Source organism: Chamaea fasciata, unplaced genomic scaffold (assembly GCF_029207755.1).
Source record: "Chamaea fasciata isolate MVZ Bird 193981 ecotype frontalis unplaced genomic scaffold, bChaFas1.0.hap1 SCAF_9, whole genome shotgun sequence".
In the NCBI taxonomy this organism is placed as follows: Eukaryota; Metazoa; Chordata; class Aves; order Passeriformes; family Sylviidae; genus Chamaea; species Chamaea fasciata.
In genome coordinates, this window is record NW_027094094.1 from 15,680,492 (window position 1) to 15,704,184 (window position 23,693).

General features: G+C 46.7%; 1 protein-coding gene across 1 annotated transcript; it reads left to right on the top strand.

Moving 5' to 3' along the window:
- Nucleotides 1-17,043: 17,043 nt before the first annotated feature.
- Nucleotides 17,044-22,404, top strand: HHEX (hematopoietically expressed homeobox). Its single transcript, XM_066191193.1, has 4 exons — nt 17,044-17,524; nt 19,127-19,305; nt 19,532-19,582; nt 21,176-22,404. The coding sequence occupies exons 1-4, from the start codon at nt 17,146-17,148 to the stop codon at nt 21,407-21,409; spliced, it is 843 nt and encodes a 280-aa protein (XP_066047290.1). The 5' UTR covers nt 17,044-17,145; the 3' UTR covers nt 21,410-22,404.
- The last annotated feature ends 1,289 nt before the right edge of the window (nt 22,405-23,693 follow it).

Sequence of the window (23,693 nt, forward strand, 5' to 3'; positions counted from 1 at the left end):
AGGGTGAAATGCAGACAACAGTAAGAGGGTCACAAGCACAGACAATTAAGCACCACAAGCTTCCTTTTCAAGTGAAAAATGAGCAGCCAGGAGGAAAGCAAGGAAAGGAAAGTTCCTGCTTCCTCCTGGAAATCGGGGAGCTGCAGCACTTGCTGCATCAGAGTTGTTGGGAGATGCAGTGTTTATCTGAAGAGAGAAAAGAAGACTGAGCTGACTGGCTGCTATTGATGACTGCCTTTATTTTAGGTATCAAACCATTGCATGGGGCTAGGGAGAAGTGAGGAGAAGGTGCAGAGTTGCTAGACTGCTTTTCTTTTTTTTTTCCTGTTAGGTGTCAGTCAGCATTGCAATTAACTGTTAAAAGGGTAGAGGAAATGAGGAAGCCTTAACTCTTTGGAGTGATAAAAGAAAAATAATTAAACCAGGAAGAACTGGAAAAATAAAGTTAACATTCCTTTTTCATCAAAAAGAGATGTAAGGGGGAAAAAGAAAGTTCTAATGTTTGAGAGCATTAAAAACAGGAAAATAAGTATATTTGCTAACTATGTATTTTAAAATTTATGCATTTTAAACAAGTGTTTACAACCATTTGACAACTATTTCTTTTCTTTCCCTGTCACAAACTACTTTTTATGGTAGAGGGCAATGCTCTATAAACTGCATGCCCACCCATGCAGTTACTTTATAAAGTTAAACAATGACCCTGTTTTACACTACAACGACACAGACTCTGAGATTCAGAAGGTTGAAAATGATATTTTTATTTTTGGGATGTGTCTCTCCCTTACACTATCCTACACAGACCAATTTGATTGGTGAAACAAAGGCAAACTTTAATCACATTGGCTAGACCAGAGGGACATCAAAAAGAAGTCCCTCCTAGGAAAAGGAATGAGCAACAAAGTTACAGCTACAAAAACATTTCTTCTGCTTACAGAAAATTCCCTAGGTAAAAAACCTCAGAAAACCAAAACACCTCAGGCATGAAAGCAGGGCTACAAAACAACAATAAATCATGCTGTGCTTTGCATTCATAGGCTTTGAGTGACAGGGGTCTGCAGGTGAGATGCAGACCACCTAGGAGAGCAGGCTGTCCTTGGAGGGTGAGCACAAGCTCAGTCCAAGCAGGGCTGCTGTGCTCAGTCTTGAAATCGTTAAAATTACAAGCACAGCGAATGCAGTGAAGTGAGTGTTTACATTTCTATGTTTCTGTGTTATATTTCTATACTTCTAATATACTCTTTGGCTCCCTAGAAAAGGGTCTGGCTATCAATAGGAGGGCATGGTTAGAAAGCTACACAAGTGCTCTTCAGACAGATAAAAAGGAGCAAACACTTGGTCTGGCAGTCTCTCATCAGGGAAGAGGTTAGAAACAAGCTGCCTCTCTTATATTAGGTCTGAAAATTGTTCCCTTTTTCCTGCTTTATGAGATGATAGTCGGTTTCCAGGTGGCACAAACTTAAATTTTGTAAAATAATGGAAGTTAACTGGATTGCTTTCTTTTTCTCCAGAATATTAAACCTATATAAATATTCCCTTGAATTCCTTTGTTATACTTGAAATGCTTTTGTCACTCTTGGTCTGTTTATAACCTAATCATTGTACTTCAGAAAATGAGGCACGATGACCAAAATTTTGAACCTGGTGAGTGCATTTCCTTTATTAAAAATGTTCAAATAAAGGAATAAAATCAACAGAAATATCACATTAAAGTACACTTGATTTTTTCAGAGCTTCTCAGTTCTTGTCAACATATACATAATATATAATTTTATCCAGGGAATGTCCAGAGCACCAAAGCTACTTTTTTTTTGCGAAAAAGAATTTCCTTTTCATTGCTAGAGGTTAATTTAAAAAATATTTTTTCCCCCTAATTAACATGGAAGTTTTGTAAAGCAAAAAATAATGACTAGCAGGAACTAATACATGTTTATTTAGCATTTTAAAAACAGATTAAAAATACAGCAAGATACTTCTCTTCCTCCATTGAAGGAGGAATAATAATGATAATAATGACTGGTGTTTCTCCAAGGACTGATTTCTCACTGCACAGGTCCAGTCTTGCTAATTCTGCTACAATCACTTGACTTACGGTAAAGAAGATGAAGGATCAGAATCTCCATTTTCCAAAGTACACACTGAGTGACAATGATGCCTAAAAAACCCACAAACCATCAAAGAGACCTAACAGAGCCTATGGCCAAAAGATTCCATGGTATTTGGAAGGGTTTGTCTGGGAAGGGGGGAAGTAGTTTTCATGCCTAGTTCTGTATGCTTTTTTATAGGTACTTCAAGCATATCTACTTCCTCTACTTTGTACAATGACTTTGGGATCTTTCAGGATAGGTGTGGAGTTATTGTTCTGCTCTTAAAAGCTAGACCCAAATTCACCTGAAGCTCAGCACTGCCTGCAGTGGCCACTGAATCACGCCAGTCCTTGGGCAAAGTGTGTATCACAGGGAGGGCAGAGATATCTTCTGTCTTATGGCCATAACTTCATGCTGAATCTGAGCACCACTGCTCCCACTTTGGAAGTAGAAATTTGTGAACGTGTTTCTAAGGGAGTAAATTTGAGTGTTGGGGGGTTTTTAGGTTTGGTGGTTCGGGTTTTTTTAGGTGTGGTTTTTTGTTGATTGGTTGGGTTGTTTTGTTTTGTTGTTGGTTTGGGGGTATTTTTGGTGACACAGAAGAGCTTAAGTAATCCCTGTCGTATGTAAAGATTGTTTTGGGAAATGGGTTTTTCACATTTCAATTAGCTTCCTCTAACGCTCAAACTAAAACCTAAGCAGCATTGTCGTTATGTTCAGAAGGTAAAGGAAACAAAGAAGTGAATCACTTACCATTTGCTATAGCCACCATCTTCTCTGACTTAATTAAAATATGACATTAATTTGGAAACCATTCAGCTACAGATATATATTTAAATGGTTACAATATAATTATGATAGGTGCCAAAATTTTGTTCATTCACTCTAACAGTTTATTTTAGGAAACTCAGTCCAGCAGGATGAACCTTGAATATACAAATTATTGCAAGGAAGAAAATTTTATGATGTCTGTTAGTTAATACAGAAGCCAATCTTATTAATCATGGATTTACAGAGGGCTGTTTTATTAGATGTTAACCATAGCTTATGTTGACAATTGATTTTCATTGTAGGACAACTAAATTTATTATTTGTAAAAAGATAAAGATAATTAAATTTACTTTATAAAGGTTACTATCATAAATGTTAGTACCTGAGAATAGCAAACATGAAACTGCCTTAGCAGCAAAACTTCATTTAAGTGATAGGTGGCTTTTTTTTTCCATTACATTTAATAGTCCCTGAACAATTTTAGCCTTCATTTTATTTTCCAGAGTTTATGCCTACTGAAAAACTGTGTGGGTTGAAGCCTCACTTTTAGTTTATTTTCTTTCCAATAAAACAGGGTCAAAACATAATTTTTGAAGTTATAGAAGTAAAATAAAACAAAGCTTTAAGTACAAATGTATTATGTTGTCCTCTCATTTCTCATATTTGTCATGAAATTATTCAGACTCTGTTGAAAAAGATGTTGGATCTACAATAAAATTTGACACGTGGGGGGTTTTAAGAATTAAAAAGAGTATTATTAAGGAAGTTAATTTGGACCTTTGCTTCTTGCTCTAAGGGAAAGTACAAATCTTGCACAGCCAGGATCCAAGTATTAAAGAGAAATTCCTCGTCTCTGTGGTATTCCTGCTGTGTGAACAGCCCCTGACAAGGGAGTACCCACTCCTGGTGAAAGTGAGAAGGGTGAGAACAGAGGAGTGCTGGCAATTCATGCTGCCGTGCTTTGAGAGCTGCCTCCCTGGCCTGCCAACAGAAGCTGCTGTCAAAGCACAGCCCTTCTTCCTCTTCCCATGCCACAGTTTGGTCTTGTATTCGTGGAGCTACAAGCATCTCCTCTGGTGTTTGGTGTGCTGAGGGGCCCAGTCTTAAACCCATATGGAGTTTGGTGTGACAGAGGATGGAGTTCAGTCCTCACCACCCTTTCAACAGCTGTGGTTGATTTTGATGGAGCTCAGCATCCCGGGTGAAGCTTTGTTGGACATTGTCCTCTCATGGTCAAGCCACCTCTTGGTCCCCAGCTCTCCTCCCAAAGCAAGGCATGGCCTGAATTCAGCCTTTCTGTGTTCATTTAGGCACTTGTATGGAGGGACCCAAGTCCGAATGTTCGATACCCTGATCTCTCCAGCACCAGGGACACAGGCAGGAACCTCAAGGGATGGTTCATTGCTAGGTGCCCTGGGCGTTCTCCTCATCAGCTGCATGGGAACCTAAGGAGGCGATGATTTTAACTTGGATGCTACAAGTGCATTGCTGAATCTGGGATAAGCATCACGCCCCTAAATTTTCCTATTGTGATCTTTTTAATGTTAAAGGCATTTATTGAAATATTAAATACGGATGCCTTGGCTGAATTTTAACTCTTCACAGCTACCTCACGCTGTCCTGTTAACCTTCAGGTCATTATAAATAGCACTTTCTGATTCTCTGTGTGCACATTTGCAGTGAAGGTGCTGAAGCCAGTGCAAGAAACTGATATTGTCTGGTTTTAATACATTACTTAATCTTCTCAGGACTAAGCCAAGGCAGACTTACTCTTCAGGCAGTTTCCATTTTGATGCAGTATTTACTTTAAATGAAAGGCCATGATCCTGTTCAAAGACATGATTTCCCCTCTCTCCTCTGCTGTCATTAGAGTCAGATAACAGGAAGAGACAGTAAGATAACTGGCACTTATTTAGACTTCACTGAAGCTTTCAGGCAGAAACAGGGATGCCAGCCAGAGCCAAATCAATTCATTTGAATGATTTGCTGATTATCCATGTTAGTGATTCCCTGATTATCTTGCCTGTTGTCCAGGACTAGCTCTTTGCCTTTGGGCTTGGGTTGGCTGTTTATTTTAACCTATTACTTCTAGGGAATATTCTGCAGCATGAGCAGTGTGCCCCAGACTGCAGATACCAGAAAAATTGGCACTGGAAAAACTCAGGATTGGTATTTTAATAACTGATTGACAGATATAAATCTTGATCATAGTTTTTCATGGGGCATCTTAACTTGTTAGCAAAGCAGGGTTAATAAATACTTGAATAGTTTTTTTCAAAGACTTTGGCCTGAACATTTAGATGGCTGCCTTTGTGTTTTATTTAGTGCTTAAATTGTGGACATTCCAAGAGCTTCCCATCAAGATACACAGAATGGCAATCATACCCGTAGAAGAATTTAGCCTAAAAGTTGGGGAGCATGTGAACAAGCACGAACAATTCATGTGACGTGAACTCCAACAGCAGCACAATGTGACAAAGGTAGGTGTCCAGGCCCCAGTTTCCAGTCCAGAGTTGCTGAGCCACAGGCCTCTCCCCCTCATTTGGCAACACAGTGCTGCTGTAGTCACTGCTGCTTCCCCCCAGGGAGTTCATGCTCTCCATCTCAGTACCACTTAGACAAAAAAAAAAAGAGAATCAGTGCTGCTCCTAGGGCTTTGCTTAAATGTAAGCTTTCTTTCCATAGAGTCTACAAGTTCTTACTTCCAGGAGTCATAAAAGATGATGAACTATAGCAAAGTTTAGGAAATTTGAGTCCGTAACTTTGAGATGCTAAAGTACTGTGGGATGGAGCTAGAGTAGCAGGTGGATAATTCAGTCAGATTGTGCGGTCTGACCTCCTTCCTTCAGCGAAAAGATCTGAAATATTCTTCAAAATCAAAGGTAATGTTCTGTACTTTGGGGCTTCTGGTGACAAAGAGAAAATAAAGCCCCTGAATTTGATTCTCTTGCATTGTCATTACTTTCCAAGTGAGGCAGGCCCGCAGCCAACAGACTTTTTTCTGGCTTTCAACTATGTGCATTTTGACAACATAATGTAGATAAACACATACACTTTTCTCAACAACAGAAATAAATCACTTCAGTCTATTCATTACCATGCCTAAGTAAATTTTTCTGCAGTAAATAAGGCAGTTACGCATAGCCTGAGCTAATCCAGGAGACATTTGGAAACAAGGCTGTAACCAAAATGTGATATTGTCATTCTAAAAGATGAAAGACAGACATCTCTGTGACAAAGCAATGCAGATGAAATCAGACAACATGTTTTGCAGCCAAACACAGAACAAGAAATTAAAGCAACTCATGATGCTATCAAAATTATGGACCAGTTTTCCCTCCCTCATGGACTGGTGCAACAGGTGCAGCCTGTGGGGTGAAGCTCTTTGCCCAGACAAGAGTGGCAGCCAAAGGGCCAGGGCTCACTCCCTGTCTCACCAGCCTGCCCTCCTCTCCTTCCTCAGCAGCCTGCCTTCCCGTCCTTCCTCTGTGTGCATATACAACTGTTCATTTTGCTTGTCAGTCAGGACAAACTGAGAAGTCTGAGGAGGGACTGATAAACCAGCAATTACAGAGCAAAGTCAACAAGAAGAGGCGGCACCACAATGGCCGGTGGGAGCATTTGTTCAGGGACAGGAGAGAGCTCCAGGAGCAGATACAACTTTCACAGTGCAGATAACAGGTTTGCTCTTGACATCAGTCCCCAGTGAAGTTGATCCAACCTCTAATATCTGCAAAATCAAACTTTTGGCTGGGCCAAAAAATCTAGCCATTCTGAAACCTTAAAATTCCTCATTACAGTCATACGCTTTTCTGTAAACAGCATGTATCAAAGTCAGCTCGATCAGATCTGATAAAAATGTTCAAAGAAAAGTCAAATTTTGGCTTAAAGATTGTATTTTTTAAACTTACAGGCATCTCTTGACATCTGCATGTCTCGTTAGGAGAGGAGCACTAAAGCTGCTTTACTAAGACCATTAACTCCAATGTTTTCTTCCTGCCAGTGACCAGAAGAGGCTACTGAGGGGAGCTGTGGGAGCAACAGGCACCAGCAGAAAAATCCTTTCCTGCTTTCATCAAACAGCTCTGAAAGGGCTTCCTGAGCCAAACATTGTGAGCAAGCTACTATGTTTAATACTCATCAATGTACCTATCCTCCATTAATTTCTCTTTTTCTGAACCCATTTAGATTTTTGGCATCCAGCGCTTCCCATGGTAACAAGTTTCATAATTTAATTATGCGCTGTGTGAAAAAGTACTTCCCTTTGTTTGTTTTAAACCTACTAAAAGAGAATTACAGGATGCACAACAGAATTGCATGAGCAGACTTAAATGGGAAGATAATGTGGAACGACAATGGAAAATCAGTCTCAGCGCAGAGAACTGGAAACCAGCTTTGTTTTTGCTTTGCTCTGACCACCAGTACAGGGTTAGTTAATACTTCCTATCGTTCCTCTCCCTGTCATAAATAAGCCAATTCACGTGATTAGTGTGAAAAGTTAGAAAACAATCTGAGGTCTCTACAGAAATAGTAATGTTTGTTGAAAAGATGAGGTCCAAGGTCTTCTTTTTCTCTTAGGGCAGAAAAGGTACGGTAACCGCTGTGCTGAGCAGTTATCTGAATTTGCATTTGAATTTTCTCGTTGATGTGACAGTTAAAAATGTCAATATAATTTGGGGCTCTCTGGAGATGTGTCTCATGGAGACACACCACAGGGAAAGAGCAAGTGAGTCTCTCTTCTTGGAACTGACGTGCGATAATATCTGGAAAAGGTGAGTGCAGTTCTCTGCACCTCGTTACCGGGAAGCCAAGCTGGAGGAAGTTCAGAGAAGAAGAGCCAACTGTAGCTATATGCTTGGAAGGACTGCCTGATGAGAAAAAGTACAAAGAGCTGACAGCATTGTTTGCTAACCAACGCTTAGGGAGTAAGATGACATAATAACTGTCAAGTAATGTTTTAAGTATAAACCTGCAGGAATGAGAGGAAGTAGGTTAGTGTGGGACAAGAGAGTAACATAAGTAGTGACAGGCATAACAGAAAGAAAATGTAATAACAAGGCTTTATCATCCCTGGCCTTGCCCCGTGTGTGGGTTTGACCTGGCTGTTCTGGTCTCAGCATGTAATATTTGCCAGGAGCACACAGGTTGTGATGCTCTTGCCCAGCAGAGAGAACTGTGGCCACAAACTCAGCAGTGCCATTGCCCACACTGTGAAGAGGGGCTCAAGTGTTGCTGGCATGTCCCAAAAGCAACAGAAGTCCATGTGCCCTTCACATTACCGTCTCTGGCAATGCTGGCAGGACTTTGGTCCAGGTGTTCTCTGGAGAAAGCACACCCCTAGGTCTAAGTTAGGGTATAGGCAGACATGAAAAGACTGATCCTGTTTGGGCTGTATCGATAGTCTCAAAGAAACTATTCACATCATGAAATCTCCAAACAGTGAGACTTAAATATTCAAAGCCCGTATAGGAACTAAATAAGAAGAAAACTCTAGAAAACTCAGCAGGCAAATCTGAAAGTACATTGTATTGCAACAGTTTCAACTGCAGCAGGGTTGGAGGAGTGTGCACAGCAGGTGACATAAATTTCTTCTGCTGCTTTCTGTGATTTAATGGTTATCTACAGCATCCTGACTCTTTAGGAATTTACCCTTCAGTGATGCAGACAGAGGCTGTGGTGCACTCTCCCAAACAAACCCATTTATCTGTAGAACACGCTTATCCTGGCTAACTGACTTTAACTCACATTCTTACAGTTTAATATTTTACAGGTGTCAGATGGGTGCTATGAAGGCTACACAAGAGCAATATCGTTACATTACATTTCCCCTCAGGACCGAATCTATTGGATTCAGTCCTGAGGGGAAATGTAATGTAATGTGAAAGAGACAATACCAATAGAAAAACAGCTTGGCAAGCCACAGAAATTAAATTATACAGAGGGTTTAGTTTAGACACATTTTAATATTAAATTGCTTATTTGTCTTCAAAAGTAGAGTACTCTGACTTAATTCTGTAAACACAGTCCAATTAAATCTGTTTTTATTTATGGCCAGTACATCTGAGACTAAAGATCTCTCTCTTTTCTTCAAGAACAAATCTCTTAGAAGGTAATGTAATGGCAAAAGTCAGAAAGGGTTCACACTGTTCCTCCCAGACTGGCAGATGTTCTTCAAAGGACACATGTGAGCTACCTCTACCTTCAGTTTTAATTGGTTCTATCATGTTAATTCATCCTAAAACTTCAATTTGCAGTACCTTCTCAAGAAAATGACTGAAAATTTATAAATTTCTCAAAGAATACACAAAATCAAAACATACAGCTACACAGAGAGCAGTGTAGAAAATGAAGATATTTCTCCAGTTAATTTCTAGTACGTGTTGGTGATACTATACAAGTAATAATTTTGGTTGATTATGATGTTGTAATTAGTGGGTCTCTCCCACTATCTACAGGATCTCTGAAGTCTGTCCTGATAAGCAGTCTGCTTTCTGCATCTCCTCTCCAAATGTTCTGAGTCTGAACAGACATTTAAAAGCACATTTTTGTACAGATTATATATTTGGCTGTACCTTGATGTGCGAAGAACTGTGTGGATTGGCATGTGACCCACATGCACAACATTTCTCGTTGCTCTTTGTAGGAATGACCCCCACAACCTGAACTGTCTGTGGCTGCCTTCGAGTCCTTGGAAGCAGACATGCTCTGGAATGGTGGGGATTCACTGATAGTGCTGGGGAAGGGGATCCCCAGTGTAGTGCTGGATCCTTCTCCAGGCATTTCCTGCATGTGTCTGCTCCAGCAGCGTGAGGTGCAGAAGTGAGGACTGTAGATCTGCCTCTGAATGACAATGCAGCAGCTGAGCTCCACAGGTAGGAGCTGTCCATCTTTGAGGATGTAGCACTAAGCTCTGGGTTGAAGTCCACCTGCCCCTGCTCAGCAGTTGTGTGTCACCTGTCTGTCTGCTGAGGATACTATTCAGACACCTATTTACATCTTTTCATATTAGTTTTGCTGTAAGGTTTTAAATTACACATTTTAAAATAAACAGAGTATGGTTAGAGATCAAGATTTCAATTAGCATCTCTATCAGGCTTGTCTCTGGTGTCATGGTTTGACTTCAATGGGACATCTGGGCCAGGCTTTAGATTGTACTAAACACTCAGACTTCTATGTCCACACCTACACTTCCAACCCCAGTACTGGGATGAGGTAAATTTACGAGATGGACAAACCAAGGAAGGATTAAGAAAGAGCAGCTGTTCCAAAATGTTAGTCAAGTCCAATCCTAAAAGTATTTGGAAAGTACTGTAATGTTTTGAATACAGATATTAGATATATACAGATTTTATATTGGCATATTTATGTCCGTGTCAAGCGCAACTTTTCTTTGTTTTTATGAGAAGTAGTATAATAAATGGAAGTTGTGTTGTGTAACTCTCCTGACACTTCTGGCATGAACTAGCAGTGTAATTGAAATGATGAGGTCTCTGGGCTCAGAGACTTGAGGCTGGGTACTGTCTGTGACTGATGCTGTTCTGTTCTGTCAGTTGATTCTGGGCTAAGCAGTTTCCATTGCAGCGACACCTCAGCTCGGGGGCAGGAGCAAGAAGGGGAGACATCTGCCTTAGGGAAAAATTATTCTTTTTTTTCCTTTTTGCTATTGTTAATATTGTATTTTATGAGATATTTCTCTATGCAACCATCGAGGCATATTCTCTCAGTCTGTTATGAAAAATAAATTATTTGCCTATGAAAATCATCAGCTTCAATGGATTCCAAATCCACTGCAGGAGTTCTGAATTTTCTCTAAGGCAATTCTTCTAGCCTTCTAGAGCCAATTCTACTCAAGTATTTTGGCTTCTACCTGTGAAAATGAAGCCTGTTGAAGAGTTTCTGCACCTGAGAGTCTAGCAATCCATTTTTCAGATAAAGACAGATTTCAGATCCATCCTTCTAGCCCCACTGTTAAACAACCATTAATAGTTAGCTAGATGGTTATTGTAAGCTTCTGTATTTGACTGCTAACAGCAACTGCGTATGTGTGTCTGCTCCATATAGAACAAACCTATCTAGGGATTGATTTTATGATGCCAAAATGATAAAGTTTGCTAAAAAATGTAGACTGAATGTGTAAGCTCTGGAAAACATTAACAAAAGCAACTAAGTAACACTCCCTATTCATACCTAATTCCTACTGACATCAAATTTAGCTGTGTGTACTTTGGACTCATTGGAACTATTACCGTGAAAAATCTTGCTGCACAAGTCCTCTTTGAAACATATAATATTTGTGTTCTGATTGCTCTGTTAAAAAAAAAAAAAAAGTTTTGTCATCACCGTATCACTGTAGTTTAGGCAGATTCTCCATTGTCTGGTGTCTTGTTATAGTCATTTATATCAACACAGAGTGGGTGTACAGTAGCCAGCAGTCTGTGTTAGCAGCAGTTGAGATTCAGTTTGCACTTACGTAAATGATTGTGCAAGATGTGAGAGGCAATCTAGCCCCTGGGAATTATATATGGTTTTGGGCGTAATCTTTATGTGTGTAGCCAACACAAAAAAAAAAAAATACAGAGAAGTTTTAACATGTTACTGTTGCCATCACCCCAAATAAATATAATTAAACAAGCAGCTTTCAGTCGCACTAATAGGCAGGATCCAGAACAGCTCATGTTTGTGGTGGCAGATATATGGGAAATACGAGCCTATAAGGAAAAATATATTGCTTTGTTTTTCATAGCATTGTTCACTACATTCTCATAATGGTCAGATAAGAAATTTTTCAGGCCAAGGAAGGGTTAGAAAAGTGCATTTCACAAAACATTACAATCTATGTAGTTTAATAGGATGCCTCTTTGCAATTCAGAAGAAAACTCTGGTGAATTATGTCATGTTTCAGCTGAATTAAACTGGTTTAGAGACACTGTATCACGATAATCACTAAGACAGCCCAGTCCAGAAAGAAGTGGTATTAAACTATGTTTATAATGTGGGGCCATGTGTTCCTTCCTTTTACCACAGAGCCATAAATGTTGCATATTCCACTTTCCAAGTCAAGGTATCCCAGAAGAGATATTAATGATACTGGGGGCTAAAGGAAATGGAAGCACCTTAACAACGTGTTCCCCTGAGGGTCTGGCATGTGCTGCCTTGGAAATCCTTGACAAGACTCAAAAGCACCATTAAAGCTTTTCTGTAGCTTGCTTTTCTTTTTTTTTTCCATCAGGGCTGGTGACAGCATAGGTGAAAAGCGCCCTTGCTGGTGGCAGCATATCTCTCATACCCACAAATATTAATTTAACATTAATGAATTGCTTAAATGTTCCTGAAGTGTCTGAGTCTCTCTGCAGAGATTTGGGATCTTTATTTTGCCTGATTATTTACCACAACTCCAAGTAAAAGAGCAAATGTGGAACTGAAGAGACAAGCCCTGGCCAACTTTTTGCCAGTGGCTTTTATCTCTTGAAGTTCTCCCTGTGATGGGGCTCTGCAGGTTTTCAGGGCAAAGCAAGGATGTCTAAATGTCAAGGGAAAAATCGGCTTCCCTCTAACCCAATGCTCAGAAACAGCTGAACCTACTTTGCTGAAACCTTAAATATACTCAGCATGATGGAGATGCCCTCAGAACAGAATTTTTTTCACTTGGATGATTTAAATTTGGCAAAATCATAGTGATGCTGAACAAAAACCAATAAGTTCCTGCTAGCTCTGCCTAGAATAATAGTTTATATGTTGTCCACTCCTTTTTAGACCAAGATTTGTCTTGTTCTGCTATATCCATATGAATTCCTTTAAGACTGATTTGCCTTTAAGTTTATTACAGTTGTCACTCATTTATTAAATCAAATCATGATGGTGAGGAGGAGGAAGTTGTAAGAAGTGAATATCTAACAGATGAGTTATCTGGAAGAAGGCAGCACCTACTGACATCACCCTGCAACGTGCAGTGCCTCTGTCTGGAGCAGTCTGGCTTCCATGATGCTAGGAAAATCAGAGAGGTGAACTCCCTCCTATTTCCTCCTTGGAAGGCATTCAAGGCTGTGGCCTCACCTCTCTTGGAAGAGTCTTGAAATATTTTCAGTAATGGTAAGAGGTGGAATGGCTGTGGGCTGGATCCTCTTGGAAAGCGCCCTGTAGCAGGAGGGAATGATGCTGCTGGTAGCCTGCTCCAGCTGTTAAAAAAGATGGAGTTTTGCTGATTTGCTCACTGATTCTGTACAGCCAAACGCAGTTATTGCAGCTAGGAATGATCCATCTCTGGCGTAACTCTGCCGAAGCCTGTAGTGTCACAGAGGATGCGACTGTGGGTGAAAATCCCAGACTGGAGAGCAGAAACCGGCTAGGTACATGTTAGTGACAACAATCCGTGAGGCAAAGGAAAGAGTTCTGTGATTCCAGACACACTCACCTATAAATTGCTGACCGGTTTATGTATTGCCCGATATAACCACCCCAGGGATCAGGAATATTCTGTTCATCGGGCCGTTTATAACAGATAATCACGGGTGCGGTGGAAATGCCGCCTGGCGTGCGTCGCTAGTTTTGGAAGCTTTCATTTCCTGATTTTTTGACACTACGGGGGGATTATGGGTTTGATTTTTTTGTTGTTATTCTTATTTTATTTTAAGGCACCGGCCTGAGGACAGGCCAGCACAGCTCAGCGCCCTCCGCCGCAGCCGCCTGCGGCCGCCCCCGCCGTGCGCGCCCGCGGTGCCGCCGTCCAGGTGTTTCGCGTTACCGCCGCCCCGTAAAAGCCGCTCACGACGAGCACGGCGACACATAAACGCTAAATTAAAGCGGTGCTGGGCCCCGCCCCGGGGCTGGGGCAGAGGGAGATTCGACCACCCGCAGCCGGGCCCCGAGCGGGACGGGGCCCGGACCTCGGGGCTGCCGACTCCCCGCAGCACCGGGACGGAGGCGGCGGCGGCGGCCGGCGGGAGGCTCCAGAGCCCTACCGGAGCCCGTGGGTGCCGCTTCCTCCGGCAAAGACTTCCCCCGTGGCCACTCGAGGCACCTGCGGAGCGCCGACCTTGGGGAAAGCTGCCCGGGGCTCCACGCAGGACAAGGGCTGGAAGGGGAGGGAAACTGGCTCGAAGCAGCCGATGAGCGAGGCTGGGCCGGGCGGGCAGCACAGCCCCGGGTGCCGCGTCCCGCGAGGCCAGCGTGACAACATCACTCCTGGGGCGGCCCGTGATCTCGCTGCTTCCCCCGGGGAGCCCGTCCGAAGACTCCCCGCCAGCCCCCGCCCCGAGGGGACACACGAAGCAGCACAGTGGCACCGGCTCCCTCCGGCCAGAGCCGCCCTTTCTGTCCGCCCCGCCAGGAGCGCGCCCGGGCGGCAGCGGCGGAGCGCGGGTCCCGCCCGGCACCGCCGTCGGGGCTGGCAGCGGGGCCGCCTGCAGCAAGTGGGGGCCTTGACTTTTATTATTATTTTTTTTTCCTTGAGCTCAGAAGTCCTCGAAGGCGAGTGATTTCACGGAAAGTGAAGGGGAAGACAGGGCCCCGAAGTTATTACACAAAATAATGAGTTCTCCAGCCGATCCCTTCGGGCTGAGACCGTGCCAGTGCGGGGATGCACGCATCCCGCCCCGCCGCCCTCCAGAAATCCCCAGATTAGCAGAAAAACTTGGTGGTGTTTCAAGTGCATACCAAGAAAATTAATATGAAAGCTTTTTTTTTTTTTCCTTTTTTTTTTCCTTTTTTTTTTTTTTTTTTTTTTTTTTTTAAATCGGGCAAGGCATATATTTTCTCTCTCTCCCAAGGCTTCTCTCTCTATTCCTCCCCCACTCTCCCCACCCCGTTCAGGGTTTTCCAGATAAATTGGAGAGCTTTCCAGAGTGAAACTGGAGAAGAAATAATAGAAATACTCAAGCACTGTCTTGGTTGCCCTGATCTACAGCACCTTACTTTAAATGCCCGTTAGACTGTAAAATCCGGTCAAAAGTGTCTTCAATGGAACAATATTGGTAACAATGCATTTTATCCGAAGTTGCATTATCTCCCTCACGACAGAAACTACAAACAAAATGTATGTTCCAAGCGCAAAGGAAAAGGTTTTATTTAATCCAGAAAATAATTAAAATCTCATGTATTTTTATTGGTTTTAGTATCCAGCAGAGTGAAAATATTGAAACTCCGAGACCTCTTGCATTAAAAAGTCACAACTGTTCTATTTTATTAGTTCTGACTGTGTGAAAAAAATTATAAGGACAACATTGAAAAAATCCGGGTTTTAGAGCCCCGAATGGCCATAAAAACAATAAAATCAACTATAAAACCTGCACTAGTGATATTAAAAAATTATGTAGTTCAATAAATGTGACATTTCATGAATGCGGATTTAATAGTCTCCAACCCGTGGAAGGAGGAAGGCTGAGGTCTAACAATTGAATTTGAAAGGGGTGGTTCTGTGCAACTGCAGAATTAAGTGCTTCATTTTCCTTGTTAGGGATTATGCAGTGGTAGTGGAATGTAATAAGTGTGTCATTAAAACTTCCTTTTAACAAGGCCTATTGCTTGTATAAAAGTCAGAAAGGAATAATCTCTTCCTCTATTTATTTGTTTTCCAATAATACAGCAAAACATTTTTTTTTTCTTTTCGCATAAACTTCTTCTCAAGATTTTGAATCCACAGCTTGTAAAATATTGTGGGGGCCCTCCATTCTGCTGCCTCATATCATGCACGTCGTTATTCCAGAGGGCAACGGGTCATCGGTTTACTGTACATTTATTAAGTAAATCAAGCTGCAAATCCAACACTTCCAGATGAAAACATTAACTAAACCCCTTGGAAAGAGCAATGCCTGGGAGACTGAACACAGAGAAAAAATAATCAAAACTGTCAGCTCGCTTTACGTGTACCTGATATTTACAAGACACAAGACCATGCTTTAAAGGTGAGTTTTGGCATTTGTTAACGATGTATAGAAAAAGAAAACCCAACCTCTCTGTATTATTACAATCTTTTTGTTTTGTTTTTCATTTCACCAACACCCTTTCGTCTTGCTCTGAGCCTCTTAGTTATTAAGATCTTCGTGGGTTTGAACTGAAGACCTTTTTTTTTTTCATTAAAAAAAAAAAAGGAAGAAAAAAAAGAAAAAGCAGACTTATACCAGCACCTGCTATTCCTTAACAGCTTTCCGTGCTCGCTGTCAGCACGGGGCGTGTGAGGGAGACGGGGCACGGCGGGGTCCGCGGACACGCAGGGTGCACCTGCCGCCTTCGCTCGCACGGAGAGGGAGAGGCTGCGCCAGCCGCTGCCGTCGGGGCGAGGCCCCGGGTGCTCGAGGGGCCTGGGCAGAGCGGGGGTCGCTGCCCCTTCCTCGTATCTCCCACCACCCCTCGCCCAAGTCCGGCCGACAGCGGTGCTGGCGAGGGGCGGCCCCGCGGAGCGGACGGAGCGAGTGCCCCTCGCTGGGGGCTGCGGGGCAGGGAGAATCACCCGGCGGGATGTTAAAATTTTAATCGATGGAGCCCAGGTGGCGCTGCTCGGGCCGTCACGCCGCTTTCCCTGCCAGGGCTGTCGGGCACTGGGTCCCCAGCCCCGCGCGGCCCCCGGCCGCCCCATCGCCCCCAGTCTGCCGCCCGGGGCCGGCGTCGGTGCCGGGCGGGACGCGAGCAGCGCGGCGCGACTTCCTGCTCCGCCACGCCGTGCTCCCGGCCCTGTCCTGGGCACGGGGCAGGCGCCTGTACGGCCCCGCCGCCCACGCACTCCTCCATTCGTTCGCGGTCCACGCAGTCAGGCGCGGACTTTTCCAAAAGAGAGGTCCCCGGGCCGGGCGGGGGGTGCCCGTGCGCTTCTTGCCTCCTCCCTCGGTCCGCGCCAGGGCACACTGCAGGGGTCAGCGGGCAGCCCCCGGGGAAGCCCGAGAACCGGGTGACGCTGCGCCGTGCGCGGGCAGAGGAGCGGGAACCGCCGCGGGAGGCGCCGGGCCCCTGTGCCGTCGGGGCCCGGCGGGCGGCAGATCGCGGCCCCGCGTTCCCCCGCGCTGCGGCGGTGGTTGATTGGCGCCGCGGGGAGCTCGCTCGGGGAGGCGGGGGGAGCGTTTGCCGGCGGGGGGTGGTTTCCCCCTTCCCTGGCCGGGCTCATTGGCCAGACGGCGCCGTGGCAGGAAGGGGACAGAGACCACGCGGGCTCCGCCCCGCGCCAATAGAAACCTATCGAAGGGTAACCCGAGCCCAGAGAAACCCGCGGCGGCGGTGCCAGCACCCAGCCGCCGCGGTCGGGGCCGGCTTTCCGCAGGGGCGGCCGGGGGCGCGGGGGTGCGCGGGCGGCGGCCGCGCCATGCAGTACCAGCCGCCGGGCGCGGCGCCGGCGGCCCTGGGCGTCGGCGTCCCGCTGTACGCGCCCACGCCGCTGCTCCAGCCCGCGCACCCCACGCCCTTCTACATCGAGGACATCCTGGGCCGCGGCCCCGCCGCCGCCCCGGCCCCCCACTCCCTGCCCGCCCCGCCGCCGCCGACGCTGCCGTCGCCCAACTCCTCCTTCACCAGCCTGGTGTCCCCGTACCGGACCCCCATCTACGAGCCGACCCCCGTCCACCCGGCCTTCTCCCACCACCTCGCCGCCACCTATGGCACCGGCGCCTACGCCGGGCCCCTCTACTCCTTCCCCCGCGCCGTCGGCGACTACGCGCACGCCCTGATCCGGCAGGACCCCCTGGGTAAGCCATGTCCCCCCCGCTCCGCCCTCCCCGGCTGGCCCGCAGCTCTTCGTCCCGTCCCCATCGCGCCGTCGGGGCAGGGGTAATTGGGAAGTGCCCGAAAGCGGTCCCCTTTCCCGCCCGCCGCGCCTCTTCTCTGTGTTCCCCCGGCTCCCTTCGGCCCCCGTCTGATTTACAGTAAATTAAAGACGCGCCTCGCTCCGGGTCTGTCAGCGAGACCACAGTGCGCGGCCGCGGTGACTCAGATTTGTTTTCCTTCAAACCAAGTGACTGTGAGAGTGTCCTTAGTAATGTCGCGTGTGGTTTTGGTGGGGAGTTTTAATTGTGCTTGGAGATCGCATGGCAGATCTCGGTCTTTCCTGCCTATGACTTGAAAAACAGTCGGGAGGCCGGCTCCGCTCGCTGGGGCCCCCGAGGTTCCTCCGCGGGTCGGCTCGGGCCGCGGCGGCTGCTTCGCGCCCCTGGCCGGGGGAGGCGACCCCCTGTGCGGGGGCTGAGCCCCGTGCCCGGGCCGCAGCACTTGTTCTTAGTGATTGCAAAACTGGACCTGACTCACCACATTTGTGCAGTGAAAGAGGCTGACCCTTTCCGTTCATACAGGAAACCTTGAGCTCTCGATAGGAGTAAATCTGGTTTCAGAAGCTGTTAAGTGTTTTCCTGGCCGCCTGAAGCAGGCTCTTCCCCGGCAGTCGTGCACATTGCTGATTACTTTATCGACATCCTCAATACAGACAAATTCAGGAAACACTCGACTTCTGATAGCCGGGATCCGTTTTTCTGATATTGTTCATTTCCTCTGTGTGGGATGTGACTTTATGACAGCTAAAATAACCAGTTGCTTCCTATTTTTTTGAGTCTGTTTTGCACCAGAATTACTAAAGCCTGACGCAAGCAAAATCTCGAAAAACAATGCAGCAAATTGCAAAGGGTGCAGGCAGAAAGACAAACAGCGTGACTCAGTAGCACTGGCCGGAGCCTCCTGCCCCGGGACGCGATCGCGGCTCCGCAGCGGGGCTGGTTCCCCGGCGTGTCGCTGCCTGCCCCGCCTCGCCCCTCGCCCGGCCCCGGCCCGGGGCTGAGCCTGGCGGGCACGCCGCGGCCTTTGCAGGGCGAACCCCCGGCCGAGGCTGGGGGACATGGGAGCTCCTCCTAGAAGCCCAGTGCCCTCCTGTTGGCGCATCACCCCTGCCCAGCCCCGCGATGTCCCCCGGGCACTGGCTCAGCGAAAGGGAGACAGTTTCTTTAGGGCATCGCGGTGAGAGAGCAGAAGGAAGCAAAGGTCTTTTTTTTTTTTTTTTTTTTTTTTTGTGTGTGTGTGTGTGTGTGTGTGTGTGTGTGTGTCTTTCTTTGCGAGATAGACCAACAGGAAACACATTGACGGAAATGTTGCCAAAGCCCGCAGAGTGACTTTAACTGGTCTCTCTGGTCTCTGTTTGGCGGAGGGGAAAAAATCAGAGAGGGGAAAGATCTGAGTAGAAACTGGGAGAAATAAAATCAGGCGAAGGAAATTAGCGAGCCCTGGGCCCGGGCAGGGCCGGAGCTCCCCGGTCACGCGTGTCCGCGGCCGGCCAGTGACCCTCGGCGCTGTGCCTCTCTTTGTAGGGAAGCCGCTGCTGTGGAGCCCCTTCATCCAGCGGCCGCTGCACAAGAGGAAAGGGGGGCAGGTCCGCTTCTCCAACGACCAGACCATCGAGTTGGAGAAGAAGTTTGAGACACAGAAATACCTCTCCCCACCGGAGAGGAAGCGCCTGGCCAAGATGCTGCAGCTCAGCGAGAGGCAGGTGAGCCTGTGCCCCCGCCCCGGGGAACCGCACCCCCTTCCCGGCCGCTCCAGGCCCTGCCTTGCAGCTGCTGTCGGTGCATCGCTCCCAGGAATCTGGCCGGCTCGAGGTCAGCAGGGAAGGGGTGCTTGGCAGGTTCTTGCTTTTTGCTTGTGGTTTGGGTAGGGCTCCAGGCACTTACTGGCTCTAAGACTACCCCGCACCTTTTCTCGTTGTCGTTGCTCAGGTCAAAACCTGGTTTCAGAATCGCAGAGCCAAATGGAGGCGTCTAAAGCAGGTAGGTAGATGTTTCTGTTTCTATAGAAATAAGTATTTTAATTGTCTTATCTTACGCCGTGCTCGCCTATTCCAGGTTGTATGCAGAAGTCATCTGAAAGGCTGTTTAACCTCTTCACCTTGATTAAAAAGACAAATAGTCATGCTGGAATCCATGAGGGCTCGTTCAGGCAGCACTAACGTTAAAAGCTCCTAATGCAGTTCCTATATCAATTATGCCTGTCTTTCACACACCACCTATTAAAACTCCACACTAATTGTTTTGTAAACCCATATGTTGTTTAGCCAATTAACGTGGAGAAGATAAGTAATTGCCAGTAAATTACTTAGGCAGTTTTTTTGGAGCATGTTAACTGGTGTTTAAAACGCCCTTTCTTAATAAACACAAGTCAGTGGATTTTGCTAACATCGGGAGAAGGCAGGTACAAACACCTTGTTTGTTTTGAGGAGCCACATGGAAAACTGAGTAGCTTTTACTTTCCTTTCACGAGCAGTTACAGCATATGAGGCTAAGATGTTAAAGCAGTTTCCCTTCCTTTAGAAGTCGTGCTCAAGATAATTATTTAGGGGTTTTTATGGCATGTAGGGACTGTGCCTGGCTCAGCAAAACTCAGGTCCCTTGGCTCAAATATTTTTGAAAAATTCCAACATTTTGGCCTGAGTCTGGCTTCAGTAACTGTGACATGGATGCACATGTTTTACTGGCAAATTAGCCTTTAATATAAAAGTACAAAGAAAAGAAAACTAATCGCAGTACCAGGCTCTAGATGAATCTGCTCTGTGACCTTCACCTGAGTTTAATTGAATCTTCAGTTGATTTTTTAATAAAGTCCTATTATTCTGGCAAGAGGCTGGCTAGGGCCCAACCCATGCCACAGTGTCCGGAGAGCTCGCTTGGGATCTCGGCCATTTTAGGTCATTTCCTCCTTTTCATTCAGTCACATCCATTTCTCCAGGCTCGCAAGGTTATATCATGGGTACGTGTCTCTGCCTGCTTTTTCTGTAGAGTAGCATTTCATGCCCCCTTAGGGGACTGGGCTCTCCAGAGAGGTGCCAGCACAGGGGTACTTTTGCCTTCACAAATAGGGTTTTAGTCTGGTTTTAGTGGTGAGTGTTTTAATGTTAAGTTTTTGCTTAATTAGTAATTTTTTTCCATTTGCTTTTGAGCCACTGATAGATTCAACCTCCCTCCACTTGCTGCCGGGTGTAATTAAAGAAAGATCAGGGCAGGAGGAAGCCGTGTGTCGGTGTTTGTAGACTCATAATAAACATTTGCTTTGCTAAAGACAAAAGTTCAGAGGTTCCTGGGCTCCAGCAGCTCCTGACTCTTTTGAAGTGGCTGCGATAACCATCGCCAAGGAGCCTTATTCACGGCAGCAGCCCCTGTGGCTGTGAGGGAGTGGGATCAGAGCCCTCACCCGGCCCTGTCCCACCCGGGCAGGTTTATGGGCAGGAGGCCCAGGGAGGTGGCAGGACACCTGCCTTTTTCTGCAAGAAACCCGAGGTGGTTTTCCCACACAGCACAGCTGGAATTCCTGAGCCTCCCGTCTCTGTGGCCTGTACTTCTGTACCAAGCAGGATTGTCTCATTGCAGGAGAACCCCCAGGCCACCAAAAAAGAAGAAGTAGAAGGTGCTGACAGTCACAGTGACCAAAGGCCGGAGAGCTGCCAGAGCCCCGAGCAGAAGGGTAAGGAGGTCTCTCTGGATGGCTCACAGTACACCCCCTCACCAGCCTCACAGGAGGAGCTGGAGTCAGAGGTCTCTGATGACTCTGATCAAGAAGTGGACATTGAAGGCGATAAAGGCTATTTCACTGCTGCCCACTAACAGTCCCGTGCAGAGAGCGGACCCTAACTCGGCTTGCACTTTACCAGGGACTGGTTTGAAAGAATACAGTGCTACAGGAGAAAACTTTCACCGTTACGCTGAAAGAAAAAAGCGCCACCAAATAGACCAATTTTATAATGAGCAGAGAAAGAAAGAAAGATGTATTTTCTGCAAACAGTTCAGTTTTGGTATCTGATTTGGTTAAAGGACCGTGGTTTGTATTTAATTATTTGTAAGATATGTTTGTACAATAATCAATGTTCTAACCGGATTATAATCCTGCTCTCTGTCTTTACTCATGGTGGTGGAGAGGGTCTGAATCAGCTGCTGTCAGGGATCAGGCAAAACTCTAACTAGTGTGGAAATGAGTATGGATTGCAGGAATAAGCCCTTTATGTGTGTAAACAAACGTACTTTAAATAGATTAATTTAAACGCCCTTTGTAAGCAGAGAAACATGTTCTGTGAAATAGGGAGGGATTTGACCATCCCGAGAAGTGCCTTATGCTCACACCCTTTTATGCGCCATGGTGCTCTCTACTGAGATGTCCCTCAATTTGTCAGGTAGAGTTGTTGGACAGATTCCTTTTCCTTCTTGTGCAAGATGAAATGTGCCTTCTCAGATTCTTGAGAATTTTGCCTCACAGTTTGGATGGTTCCATTTGCAGAAAAAAAAAAATCTCCTTTAAAAACTCTAGGACTGTTTTTTATGGATTTCATATTTGAGAAGAAAATGCAGGGAGCAATAGGGCCCTGCTGCAGGACAGAAACTGGTATCAGCTGCGAGGGTGTAAGTGAGGCACACAGCCGTAGGAAGATAATGCCTATCGTACACGTATCTGCTTCTGTACATACTAGTTTTCTTTAAAAGTCTTGTGGTTTTTATACCTCACATTGTTCATATTTTGTACATACTTGTTCAGTGTTAAAAAAGGCAAAATCTGGTATTTAATTTTTGATGGACATATCTGTGAAATAAATCTAAACTCTGCAACACTTGCCGCTCTGGCTGTCCAGTTACTGGCAGGAGAAAACCCAAACCTCTCCTCTGCCAGGTGTGTTGTAAGCAGCTTTTCCCTCAGTACTGTGCCAGTCACCCCACAGCTTTCTGCGCAGGAGTCTCGTGTGGGCTCTCTGCTATAGTTTTTTGCTGCGTTTCAGCCTCCCACCCTGCGTTTTGGTTTTGCCTGTGCCCGTGCCCACACGGAACGGGCTCTGTGGCAGGAGAAAGAGGAAAACCTGGCTGGCAAGCCCAGGCTGGAAGCGTGGGTGTTTACCCCCGAGTCGCCCTGACCTTGGGGGGCTGGAGGAGGGGTGCGGGCTGGCGGAGGAGCGGGGCCGGGCATCGACCCCAGCCGGGGCAGACGCTGACCCACCTGAGTCAACAGTGGTTATTCATCGGCCTTTCTCTGAAATTACGTCGACCTGGGGAAGGAGCGTGGAATCCGGGGTATGAGAATTGCTCCCAGGAGCGGGCATCCTGGGTGGGCGCCTGCGTGGATATTCAACCCCTCCAGGTGCCACAGTGAGTACCCAGGGAACAGGGATTTACACCTGGCCGACTCTCACAGAGGCTTTTTAGTGCCAAGAAACTTCTTTAGAAAGCAACAAGGGACTATTGTGACTGGCGAAGGAGGATGGCCCTTAGGGCAGACAAGATGCTGCTTCTAAGCGAGTTAATTCTTTGAGAAGCATCAGCTGAGTTTTCTGACTAAGTGGCTTTAACTTTGGTTTATTCGAAACCCGCTCTCATAAACGGGGCCCGAGAAGAGGCGATCGGGAGGTTCTGTGCCCCCTGCCCCGTGCCCGCCGCGCACCGGCTGCGGCCGCCCTCCGAGCTGCTCCGCTCCGGTCGGGGCCGCGGCAGGGCCCCGCTCGCACGGCGGCCCCGGGAACGCGGGCACCGGCCCCTGGCTTACGCCGCCCGTGACAAAGGGAGCTTCGGGGCGCTCCGGGGCGTCCCTGGGGCTCCTCTCCGCCTTTGCGCCGGGATCGAGCCCCAGCGCGGTGCGCGCCACACGGGGAATCGCTGTCGGGCGCAGACAGCTCATGGCGGGGCTGCGCTGAGGAGGAGATCGCTTCTCCATCCTTCGGCTTTTCCCTCGCTCGGGTTGCCGTCGCGGGTCTCCACGCGGGTCCCGACGGGGACGGGGACAGGCCGCCGTGAGTCCGGGAGCTGCGCGGGGGAGGGTGATGGGGTTGTGAGGGCCGGAAGCGGAGCAGGGAGCCCTCGGGAAGATGCCGTCCGCGTCTGCTTATCTGTCCCGACCGATATCAAGGCGAAC

Coding starts and splice junctions, on each gene's coding strand:
- HHEX (XM_066191193.1), top strand. CDS start 17,146: ATGCAGTACCAGCCGCCGGGCGCGGCGCCGGCGGCCCTGGGCGTCGGC. Junction 19,306..19,531: donor TGCAGCTCAGCGAGAGGCAG/GTGAGCCTGTGC, acceptor GTCGTTGCTCAG/GTCAAAACCTGGTTTCAGAA. Junction 19,583..21,175: donor AATGGAGGCGTCTAAAGCAG/GTAGGTAGATGT, acceptor GTCTCATTGCAG/GAGAACCCCCAGGCCACCAA.